The 12,848-nt window shown below is 47.1% G+C and overlaps 1 protein-coding gene across 4 annotated transcripts in view; it reads right to left on the bottom strand.

The window, feature by feature from the left end:
- The window catches only part of SLC2A9 (solute carrier family 2 member 9), a 234,658-nt gene that overhangs the window by 82,781 nt on the left and 139,029 nt on the right, over positions 1 to 12,848 (bottom strand). For all 4 annotated transcript variants that reach the window (XR_005215825.1, XM_037829396.1, XM_037829397.1 and 1 more), the window contains exon 8: positions 6,459 to 6,569. Coding sequence is in view for 3 of the 4 variants with exons in the window: in XM_037829396.1 (XP_037685324.1) it covers positions 6,459 to 6,569 (111 nt within the window). In the remaining variant the exon portion in view is untranslated. The remainder of the gene's footprint in view (positions 1 to 6,458; positions 6,570 to 12,848) is intronic.

Below are 12,848 nucleotides of genomic sequence, written 5' to 3' on the forward strand. Positions count from 1 at the left end.
TCATGACAACTCTGTACAGTGTGTATTCATTTCCTATCATGGTTATAACAAAGTGTTTTAAGTGGCTTGAAAGAACACAGAGAGAGCAACTAGTAAATAGTCTGGAACAACTGTTGGGGAACATCTATGACTGGTCACACATCGTACACCAGTCTGGAATGGGCGGAATGGGTGAGATCACAGCACAGAACTGTAAGTAAAGCTCCCCAAACTGTGGGGCTGGCACCCCTCCCCCACCAACACTGCAGGCTGAGGTGGAACACTTCCCTGTGGGAAAAAGAAGCAGGTTACTAGGAGCCAGGGAAAGTAACTCAACCAAGTTCCAATTGTGGTTTTAATTAGCAAATCTGGACTACTGAATACAAGCTGTAAGCACAGACAGACCTGGAGCAAGCAGGAAAGGAACCCTGAGGTCTCTCCTGGCAGAGAGGAGGTGGGGCTAATGGAATAAAAATAAATAAAAACAGAGGTTTTTGGAGACAACTGAGCTCAGAATACTGGAAAACGTCTGCAATTCACAAAAGAACAGATAGGGAAAAGAATGGAAACATATGAGCAGCATCTCAGGGAACTGAATGACAACATGAAGCACATGAATGTACGTGTCATGGGTGTCCCATAAGGAGAAGAGAAGGGAAAAGGGGCAGAAGCAATAATAGAGGAAATAATCACTGAAAATTTCTGATCTTTTATGAAAGACAGGAATTAAAGATCCAAAAAGCACAGCTACCCCAAACAGAATGGATCTGACTAGACCTACTTCAAGCCACTTAATAATCACATTATCAAATGTCAATGACAAAGAGAGAATCCTGAAAGCAGCAAGAGCAAAATGATCCATCAGGTACAAGGGAAGCTTTATAAGACAATGTGTGGGTCTCTCAGCAGAAACCATGGACGTAAGAAGGCAGTGGCATGATATATTTAAGATACAGAAAGAAAAAAAAATGGCCAACAAAGAATTCTATATCTGGCAAAGCTGTCCTTCAAAAATGAGGGAGAGTTTAAAATATCCTCAGACAAACAGACACAGAGAGAGTTTGTGAACAAGATACCTGCTCTACAAGAAATACTATAGGAAAAGACAGGAGAGAGAGGTTTGGAGAAGAGTGTAGAAATGAAGACTATCAGTAAGGGTAAAAAGAGAGAGAGAGAAATAAAAATAAGATATGGTATATAAAATCCAAAAGACAAAATGGTAGACAGTAGACATTATGTTGAGTGAAATTAGTCAGAAATGAAAAGACAAACATGATAACGCCTCATTAATATGGACTAACAATAATGTGCCAACTCTGAGAATTGAATCTGGGAGCATGCATTATCAGGGAAAGGTTTACGGTAAAGTTTCCTAGATTGTAAGCTCTTATGGCAGTCACATCTGTTCATGAGTTGTAACAGTTATTTCTAAATTTTGAGATTCTGAGCCATTTGTGCATGACGTGGTCGGTCCCTGGAGCTTCAAGTGTCTGTGTGGTGCCTGGGACTCAGAGCCCAAGTTCAGCAACTGTTAGTTAGTGTCAGCATTGCCCCATGCAGCAACTGTCAAAGAGGCTGAAAAGGAGATTAGACTTTGATTGGAGATATGAACGAAATGGACTTGGTTGAGACTGGGGTAGATCAGACTAAAGGGTAGAGGATAATATTGACTGTGTTTTAAAAGTATGGCTTGGATCCATGTAAGATCAAAGGAAGAGATGTTTATTTGGTGCAAAATCTATATTTTCTGTAGCAAACTATATAACTTAACTTGTACTGTCAATTTACTCAAACACCAAAATTACAAGGAATTTTGAATAGAGGGTGAGATCTGGTTGGTTTGTACAGGTTAGCAAGAAGCCTCGATACATCCCAGAGGAATTTGGGCAGAGAATGAAAAGTATTCGCAAAGGCCCCTTGAGGGACTGGAGAAAATGTGGAAATATTAAACTTATCCAGCTGGGGAATTCCTGATATTCTTACAAGCATTGGGGACTATCAGTTTAGTAGGCCAAGCCCTTGATCTTGGGACTTGCCCTTATGAAGCTTGTTACTGCAAAGAAGAGGCTAAACCTACTTTTACTTGTGCCTGAGAGTCACCCCCAGAGAACCTCTTTTATTGCTCAGATGTGGCCTCTCTCTCTAAGCCAACTCAGCCCATAAACTCACTGCCCTCCCTACTACGTGGGACGTGACTCCCAGGGGTGTAAATCTCCCTGGCAACATGGGACGTGACTCCCAGGGATGAGCCTGAACCCAGCATCGTGGGATTGAGAAAGCCTTCTGGATCAAAAGGGGGGAAGAGAAATGAAACAAAATAAAGTTTCAATGGCTGAGAGATTTCAAATGTAATTGAGAGGTCATTCTGGAGGTAACTCTTATGCATTATATAGATATCCCTTTTTAGTTTTTAGTTTATTAGAATAGCTAGAAGGAAATACCTGAAACTGTTGAACTGCAATCCAATATCTTTGATTCATGAAGGTGACTGTATAACTATGTAGCTTACAAGGGGTAACAGTGTGACTGTGAAAACCTTGTGGCTCACACTCCCTTTACCCATTGTATGGACAGATGACTGGAAAAATGGGGACAAAAAGTAAATGAATTATAGGGGGAGAGGTGGGGTGTGGGATGTTTTGGGTGTTCTTTTTTACTTTTATTTTCATTCTTGTTATTTTAAATTTTTGGAGTAATAAAAATGTTCAAAAATTGATTGTGGTGATGAATGCACAACTATGTGATGATACAGTGAATAATTGTTGTACACTTTGGATGATTGTATGGTATGTGAATATATTTCAAAATTGCATTTAAAAAAACCCTACAGATGTCTTGTCTTACAGTTCTGGAAGTCAGGAGTCCAAAGTGGATCTCACGGGACTAAAACGAAGATATCAGCAGGGCTGTGCTCCTCCTGGAGATTTTAGGGGAGAACCCATTTCCTCGCATCTTCAGCTTCTAGTGGCCGCCTGCAGTCCACAGCTCGTGGCCCCTTCCTCCACCTTCAGAGCCAGCAAGCGCATCACTCCAGCCTCCGCTTCCATCCTCATAGCTCCTTCTCTGACTCGGACCCTCCTCCTCCCTCTTTCACTTTCAAGGACCCTTGTGATGACGTCGGGCCCACCTGGATGATCCCAGATAATCTCCCATGTTGCGATCCTTAATTTAACCACGTTGGCAAAGTCCCTTTTGCCATGTAAAGGAGCACATTCTCAGGTTCTGGGGTTAGGTTGTGGACATCCTTGGGGGGCCATTATTCTGCCAACCCCAGAAGGGTTGTTTACATCCATTTTACAGATGAAGAAATAAATTCAGAGTTGTTGGGCAACCTTCCCAAGACCACCCAGCTTGTAAGTGGAAGACTGGGATTTGAATTCAGATCTGTCCGACCCTAAAGCCAAGCCTCTCTCCTGCAGCACATTGTGCCATCCCAGACTCCAAGCCTCAGGCTGAATTTAAGCTCCTGATTTTCCAGGGATTAGGGTAAATGCTCTCATTTTACAGACTGTACCCAACTCTGCATCTGTCCTTGATTCTCCAGCTCTTTAGAAGAGATAAACTAGGAGACAGATGCTGGGTGCCCTGCTCTTCCTTTCACCTGTCTGACTGCTGCTGGCTTCGTGGTCCCCTCCTCCAGGAAGCCCTCTGTGAATCCCCGTCAGAGAGCTAATCTAACGCTGCACCGTTTCCTGGTCTGTCCTCTCGCCAGAACAGGAGTGACTTGACAGTGTCTTTTCTTCACTGGTGTCTCCTAGCATTGAGCGTGGGTGCTCCACAGATGTCTGTGGAGTGGAAGAATGGATGGATGAACGAATGAATGAACGCGTCCACCAGCAGAGCTCTGGAGCAGTCGCTTCCCTCCTCCACCTCCAGAACAGCTCGGACCTCCTTCCACCTTAGGTCATGGCCAGCCTCCTCCTCTGGACTCAGCTCCCTCAGGTAGGCACCCTGGCGACGTGGCCTCCACGAGCCCAAGAGGGGCTTGGCCGCTGGGCAACAGGAGGAGCCCATGGGAACTCGCTGGAGGTCACCAACCTCACTGACTGAGCCGAACTGGACGGCGGCAGCAGCGGATCTGCAGAGTCCAGAAGGCACCTGCGTGTCTGGCTGCGCCCCGGGCCTGAGTTCAGAGGGTCTCCTCTTTCTTTTCCAGCAGGCTAGAGTTACACAGCCTCCTTCCTGCAGCTCGCACTTCCATGGAATAACATCATGCAGCATCAGCTTTTAACACAGGCGATCTGCCAGCCGGAGAGGAGGGACCAAACGGAGGGGCTCCTGGGGTCAGTGAGACTTGTGTTGGAACAGCTGCGTCAGCCTTCCTCAGCCTTCTCCGGTGTCGAAGGGTTGAGACAACTGGACCCTCAGGGACTTTCAGGCTCATAAGACCCCACGCAAGATGCTTCAGGGTCTTGGGGGGAGTAGTGGGTGCTGCACGGATGTCAGCCCTCCCTACGCCCTCAGGTCTGCTCCAACCAGCTGCCTGACCCTGCGTCACTTCTCTGGGACTCAGTTTCCTCAACTCTCACAAGCTTGCAAGGGGCCCCATCAGTCGTAAAGCCCTGTTCTCTGCAAAGATGCTCATCGCTGCCTTCTTTAAAACAATAGAGAATGGCAGTTTACATAAAGAGGACGTCAAAAGCGGTTACCGAGCACACACCATTTACCAGGCACTGCTTGTACCACTTGTTGTGTATTCTAGTTTAATCCTCGCCTCATCCCCAGGAAGCAGAGACTGAGCTACAGAGAGGAAGGGACGAATCAGAGATGTGGAGTCACTGGCTGGGGTCACACAGCTCATAAGGAACAGCACTGGGGTCTGAACCAGGCAACAGGGTTCTGCAGTCAGGCTCTGAGCAGAGATGTTCAAACAGCCCCCACCCCCATAGACAACAGTTACAGAAATTACCTTATTTCCTTAATTTTTGAAAAATGATTTGGCTTTACAAATAGTGTTTATTCACAGAGGGTGATGACGTGTGTACTTTTCTGCATATAATTTATACTTCAATTAAAAATTTAGTCAAACAAATAATAATGTGGAAAATTGTTCTGACATAAGGTTGCATGAACAAAAGCAGTATTTAATTTAAAAGATAGAATAGGACTACTTTGCATAAGAAAGAATAAATACATCTATTCACAGAATGAAGACAAGGGAGGAATTTGCCAAACTTCCTTGGGTAGAATCATGGTGGATTATTTATTTATGCTTCTGTTTTTTTTTTTTTTTTCCCTGCATTTTACAGTCTAATCAGCTTGTATTGATTTCTAATAACAAAATACTTTACATTCTCCAACCCCATAATCTTCCCATCATTTTTTTCTTCCAGACTAACTGCTCTCTCCCACCGATGAATATAAAAATTAACAACAAAGATAGAGAGCAGTTTATAACTTGAAGGGAGAATTTTTTAGAATTTCTCAATTGTAAAGCATTGAACTATGTTCTTTCTAACACAAAGACTGTGAAGTAGAAAGGAACGAAGTCAAACATCACTCCCCTACACTTTTTATGACATCAATTTTTCCCTAAAGCATCTTGCTTCAAGGCCTCATTGAAAGGAAGGTGCAAAATGAAATGTTTTGTTGGAAAGGAATCAGAAATACGACTGGAAACCCTTGCTTGTTTGTATAGGCATCAATCTTGTCAGGCCACAGCAGTGAGAAAAAGTAAAAATGAATCAGCTACTCCATCAAGTTCAGAGAACACTACTCTCTGAGTTGAATCCCCTCTCTTTCTTTGGAAGAGAATCTACCATTTACTGCATCCTTACCCTACGTGAGGCCACACACCCCTGCAACGTGCGAGACAAGAACATTTCATAAAGGGGGAGACTCAGAGAGGTTGAGCTCCTTGGCCAACATCACACAGCCAGGAAGGTGAAGAGCCAGGATTCATTCCAGTTTCATCTGACTCTAAGATCTGTACAATCTCTACTAGATTCTGGAATCTCCCAATATTTTTTTCCAAATGTTTGTTTTGCATATGGAGGTTGTTGAGAAAGAGTAATGCACTCCATCTCTCTCTGCCTTTGAACACGGTTATTTTTATTGAAGTCATTTTTTCTATTTTATTGATTCACTGGAACGTTCTTTCACCTTTTCTTTGCCTTGCAAACTCCTACATGCTTGGAGTAATGAGGTGACACCTAACAGTTTTGAAACATTTAAAAATATTTCTGGCTTACGAAGACTCTCTGATCTGTACTCCAGGGACAGTAGGGCTGTCTTTTCAGGATGTTCATTTGTGAATACATGAGATTTCCAAGAAGGGAGCTGTGAGTATAAAGGAGACTATAGGGAAGTAAAATATAGGAAAGAATATTCTCTAGATATATAAAATGTCAGTGATGAACTGCACGGTGAACTCTGAAAATTCTGACACCTTCAGTGTGACGAAGGGTCTCTAGAGGCCTTCCAGTTCATTGCCTCTGTCACGCCAGGGAGCGTTCTCAGGAGCAACCTCGGTTACTTACAGAGAAGACAGCAGCCAGGGTCTCGATGCCGCCCGTGCTCAGCGTGATGTACGGGATCTTTTCTGGAGGGATCCCAGCTTCCCCAAAGATGCTGTTTGTATAGAACCAAATCTATAATGCAGGAAGGAAAAACAGGGGTATCAGTGAGAGGTGGCTACTTCCCAAATTAAATTCAGGTACAAGGTGGTCTGAGATTCACTGCTAACTTCAGAGCTGTGTCATGTGGCCGACTACTCATTTTCTCTCTTCTCTCACATTCCCCCTTCCTCATTCCTATATTACTGGGAGCAATAATTTGCCCAGTTAAAAGATGATATTTTCCAGTCTCCTTTGAAGCTAAGTATAACAATGAGAAATGCTGATGGCACTTAAAAGGAGCTTTTCATCAAAGAAGCTTGCTCCCATTTTTGCTTTTCTTCCTAATATGCTATCAGGATGGTGGGTGTGATGGCTGGAGCTTCAGGGGCCCTCATGGATCACTAGGTTACCTCAGGGCAGCACTGTCATTAGTCTCTTTTGAACCTTTGTGAGAATTAGAAAAGGTTACCCCTCCATAAGACACTTTGCTGTCACCTACTGGAAAATTGCCATAATAAATCTAGAATTGAGTACAGTGTGAATGACACTTCCTAGAGTTCTGCAGTGCACAACTTGCATAGCCCTCCATAGCATCCCTGCTTTGGGATGGGAGCCACCTGTCCAGGTCATGTAGCGGGAAGGTAAAAGGAACTGCATCCCTACTACTATGGTGACTAACTTATTCAAGCTGGGACATTTGAGAGCATATTAATAATTACGCCAGGACAATAGCCATAAATTGGGGCTGTCCTGGGCAAACCAGGATGTGTGGTGCCCCCACAATGTCGACGGAGCTGCTGTCTCAATACTCCACTTACTTCGTATCAGAGAGAAAACCCTTCTATATTGGGGTCTGTGTCATAGAAGGCCACATTTATTCCTAACTGGCATTCACAGGGCATTAGGAAAATCACTAATTAGGAGTTTAGAGACCTGGTTCCATTTTGAACTGGTTGTGTGCAATTCACTCTGCTTTGCTGACGGCCTTCTCCTCCCTGGTCAAAAGAAGACAGCTGCACCGACCCTGCCGGGCTATTGGAGTGTCGAGGACTAAGAGGCGTCACTATTCATTATTTCCTTTGAGGTTTGGATCAATAGCTTGAACAGGAATGATTTCTGCGTTTTCTCTGTCTCAGCCATTTCTTTAAAACCAAGAGTTTGCTGAGTGACAGAAAACCACGCTTTCCTGCTATACGAGTCTGGATGGGAAACCGGCTGCCCCGAAGGGCCGCGGGGGCATTTGTAAACCGCTTGATCTTCATTAAGCAGCAACATTAGAGCTCGTTGCCCATAACTTGCCAGCTTGACTCTCCCTGGGCATGTGAAAGCTCTTACTTTGTTTCTGGACGAAGTTCTCATTTCTACAAGGTGGTCTTGTTACCAGCAGGCACTTAGCAAGAATTACCCAGGCATTGGGGGAAGATACAATTTGGAACCTACTCATATCTGCAAATGGTTTGTGTTTTAGTGAAGGTAGTGATTTTTCATCAAGTTACAGTCCCACCTAGAGACACCGGTGAAAACTCCTGCAAGGATGTCTTTGAGCTTGCGAGCTTTGAGGCAACTATTGGCAGAAAGACTTTAGACGAAGCCCACCCTACCCTCAATCTGCCCATTGCTTGCGTGAGCTGGTGACTTAGAATGCTGGACTCCATCTTCAGCCTGAACCTTTGCTGTCAGAACCACATGTGCAGAGGGAGTTCCTATAAATTCGCTAATTGCTATGGCTCTTCACACGGTTACAGATGCCAATCTTGTTCCCAAAAGCCTTCTTGATCTCCCCGGGATTTGTTTCCTCAATCTCCTCCCCTTTGGAGGGTAACTGATCTCCAGTATGTCCTCAGGGTCAGACACAGGAGTTTAAAAGCCTTTCTTTATCTTTACTCAAATTCATTTACTTAAAACAGCCAAGGCCCTCTCCGGGCCCTTTACACCCATCAGTGGCCTGCTGCCCCTGCAGACAGAGGTGAAGCTCGGACACCTCAGGTTTTCACAGCCTCGGTTCCCAACCACGGGCCCAACTGCTCCTCTTCTTGAACCTTCCAGCCTCTGACCCCACTCAGCACGTGTTCCCGTGTTCTCCTGAGGAAGGCTACACTCTACCCTCCTACTGGAGCTCAGAACCTCCCTCTTGCCTCTCCGAGTCCACGCACCCCCTCCCCCATTTTCCCTGGTTCCAAGTCTCCCTGTAGCAACCCTGCCTTGGATGTCCCTGGAGGCTTTAAATGTTAGCCAAGAAGAGTCACCTTGCATAGGATTATATGCTCATGGATGGACAGTTATGACAGAGGCTCTAACAGACACTTTATCCCGAATGCACTTAAGCGTCCTTAGGCAGAAATCAGCCCTCCTGGCCTCTCCCAATGGAGACCGGCAGGGTCGGTCCTGCTGTGGGCCTTGCCCCACGGGGTAGGGCAGGACATAACGCTGACGATCTGTTTGTTCCAAGAGCGACACAAGGCCGTTTTCCTTTGCCTGCATCCTGTTATAGAATGGGAAGTGGACTCCTTTACCTTTATCTCTGCTTCCACTGGGGCTTATTTGATGGCACAGTTTGAGGTTGTTGTAAAACAAGGAGGCACCCAGGAAATCTGGAGTGTGTCCCGTAGCCAGTCCTCCCGTGGCACTGAGCTCATCCGTGATACCGTTAAGCTCTTTCTAGGGTGGGTGAAGGGGTGGAAGGAGCAGCAATTCTGGAGCCTGCGAGCAAGGATCTCAGCCTGGGGCTGCCTGTTATTATCTGTGTGCTCTTGGGCGAGCGATGGAACTTCCTCGAATCTCTCTTCTCCTAAAGAAGGCAGTAATAGTCTGTCTTTCAGAATTGTAAATTTTTTAAAATAATGAAGGAGGGTATCCTAGAGAAGGATACCTTTTATAAAGTTGTTGTATAACAAATGGTGGGTATCATTCTAGAGGATTCCACCCTTCCTTTGCAATGTGATTGCTTCTTGGTTAAGAAAAACACCTGACAGTGATAAGCAGGTCATGGGGAGGAATGCATCTGGGCGTCCAATTCTCAGCACAAGCCTCTTCCTCGTGTGTGGGATGGGTTTGGGGGGAATCTTGCAGTGGGTGGGATTTTGTGGGGGATGCAGAGGGAGTAGATTTGGGCATTCCTAAAAGTCCCTGTCTCTAATACCCAAAGCCCTCATTCATAACTTGTAACATTTCACAGACGAAGTACAACAAATACTCCTACTTTTGGCCCCCGCCACGGTTTGTGAACGGGGTGCTGCCACAGGCCTGCGAGAGGCCCCATCTCACAGGGCCCGAGCAACAGAGCAGCCAAACCCGCAGCCACGCACAGCCAGAGAGCAAAAGCCAGGAAGGAGACCCGGGCCCTTGGCTTCCTCGGCTGCTGCTCCCCCCACTACAGGCACGCTGGGGGCTGCAGCCCAGCGCCCTCCGTGCCACATCAGGCCGCAGCCTTGACGGTCTAACCTCCAGCTAACCTGCAGGCCCCTGAGAACACCTGATTTACCTTTGCCGTGAACAAGGCACTGCTGACACAGGCTATGCCCTTAATTGACGTTGCTGGGTGTGGGGGGCAAAACAATGGCCCCTTAAGATGTTCTAGTCCCTGGGACCTGCAAATGTGTCACCTCCCATGGCAAGACGGACTTTGCAGGTGTGGTTAAGTTCAGGACCTTGAGACGGGGAGATGCACCTGGATTACCCGGATGGCCCCTGTAAGCACGAAGGTCTGTATATGCGGGAGGCCAGGGTCAGGGGAGGGGCGCTGGAGGCAGCAGAGGGCAGAGCCCGAGAGAGGGGTGTGAGGGTGCTGCTCTGCTGGCTCTGGAGATGGAGGAAGGGGCCAGGAGCCCGGAGGCCTCTGGACGGAAAGGCCAAAACTCAGATTCTCTGCTAGAATTGCCAGAAGGAGCTCAGCCCTGCAGACACCTCCATCCTGGGTCTTCTGATCCCCAGAATGATAAGATAATAAATTTCGGTAGTTTTAAGCCACAGGTTTGTGGTTATTTGTTACAGTTGCCATAGGAAACTCTTACACTAGATAAAGACATAATTCATATGTCACCCATTTCCCGTGCACGTGAGAGAGACGGATGGAGAGAGGTGCAGACACACAGGTGGGCTCCCCAAAAGAACGATGATGCACAGAATCTATTTTCAGGTACAGAACTCAAAGGAGACCTCACTTGTTGATTAAATACTATGTTCTCAGAAGCATGTTGACACTTTCCCAATTGTTGGGGATGAGGGGTGACCTGGCTGGGGCGGGGGGAGTGTGGGCACGACATCTCTAAAGTAAGAGCCGAGCACGCCCAGCCAGGCCCCCCTGGGATCCCTGTGGATCTGCCTCCTGCAGGGAGCTTGCATCCTGGGGGGCTCTCTCCAGGCAGGGAGGGTCCTGCCCTACACAGGGAGGCCTGGGGTTCCATCCCTCTGGGACTGGGTCAGCACCTTACAGCTGGGGCTGCAGAATTAACTGTAGTGTCTAAAGTGATATCCTCTAATTCAGTCTTGCTGGGAAGAGACCTGGCATTTTTGCCTCCATCTATCTCTACAACGTGTTCTGAATTTCAGAGGGGAGGAAAGGGGGCTTATTTACTGTTCTCCCTCAAACCTATCACCTACACAACCTAATTTCCTCCTCACCCAACCCTGTGAGGTGTCATTGTCCCCACTTAACAGCTGAGGAAACTGAGGCTCGGCCAGGTGAGAGACTGAACAGCGATGAATGGAGGGCTGGGATGCAGCCCGGGCACTCCACCCCTTTCCACTGCCCCCCAGTGCCCCCAGCTGTGTCTGGGTGAGGCTACATCTGATTCCCCTCCCCGCTGGGTTGAGGAGGCAGAGGGCACAGACTGCATCAGGGGAAAGGAAAACGAAGGGCTTGCTGCAAAGAAGAGCAAAATCCTCTGCACGGAGGGAGGCCTTCGTACCGCCTGGCAGTGCCTCCAAGCCCAGGCTCATCTCCCGGGCAGAAGTGCTTTATCAGAAACGCCACACACATCATCCCTCATCAGGCCTCGTCTCAACCTGATGAAATGGATGAAGGAATGAGCCCACCTGGCTCTACCAGCTCTCAGGGGGGACCTGCTGAGGCTGCACCCGCAGCTTCCTGCCTCCAAGTTTAGTAAACAGGATCCACAGTCCTCCAACCTGGCTTCTCCAGGGCTAGCCGGGCTTGAATCCAGCCCAAAATGTGGCTGAACTTCCAGATCAGGGCAACTTAAAATCTAAAGTCCCCTCTATGTGAGCGGCTATTGTTTGCACAAACAGAAGGCCGGCAGTTGGAGAGAAGAGGTTTGACTTGCAGCGAGTGCTACCAGTGGTAAGGACTTGGGCTTGGACTCGGGCCAACCTCCCCCAGCCATCAAAGCGAGTGTGAGAATTAAATCAGATGTCATATCTAGGGCGCCCGTCACATTGTCAGCTCTCAGTTAAGGGCAGCCCCTCTTCAAACATCTCCACTCTTATCCTCTTGAGGATCTAGACTGGTACAAAGCAAGGGTTCAAATTTTAAAAGCGGACAGAGAATCCTAGCTTTTAAAAACATCTCTAAGAGGCGGGGCAAGATGGCAGACTGGTGAGCTGTATGTTTTAGTTACTCCTCCAGGAAAGTAGGTAGAAAGCCAGGAACTGCGTGGACTGGACACCACAGAGCAATCTGTCTTTGGGCATACTTCATACAACACTCATGAAAACGTGGAACTGCTGAGATCAGCGAAATCTGTAAGTTTTTGCGGCCAGGGGACCCGTGCCCCTCCCTGCCAGGCTCAGTCCCGTGGGAGGAGGGGCTGTCAGCTCTGGGAAGGAGAAGGGAGAACTGCAGTGGCAGCCCTTATCGGAAACTCATTCTGCTGATCCAAACTCCAACCATAGATAGACGGAGACCAGACACCAGAGAATCTGAGAGCAGCCAGCCCAGCAGGGAGGAGACAGGCATAGAAACAAAAAAACACGAAAAACTCCAAAATAAAAGCAGAGGATTTTTGGAGTTCTGGTGAACATAGAAAGGGGAAGGGCAGAGCTCAGGCCCGAGCTCAGGCCCTGAGGCGCATATGCAAATCCCGAAGAAAAGCTGATCTCTCTGCCCTGTGGACCTTTCCTTAATGGCCCTGGTTGCTTTGTCTCTTAGCATTTCAATAACCCATTAGATCTCTGAGGAGGGCCCTTATTTTTTTTTTTTTTTAATCCTTTTTTCTTTTTCTAAAACAATTACTCTAAGAAGCCCAATACAGAAAGCTTCAAAGACTTGCAATTTGGGCAGGTCAAGTCAAGAGCAGAACTAGGAGAGCTCTGAGACAAAACGCAATAATCCAGTGGCTGAGAAAATTCACTAAA

This window comes from Choloepus didactylus, chromosome 3, assembly GCF_015220235.1.
Source record: "Choloepus didactylus isolate mChoDid1 chromosome 3, mChoDid1.pri, whole genome shotgun sequence".
NCBI lineage: Eukaryota > Metazoa > Chordata > Mammalia > Pilosa > Megalonychidae > Choloepus > Choloepus didactylus.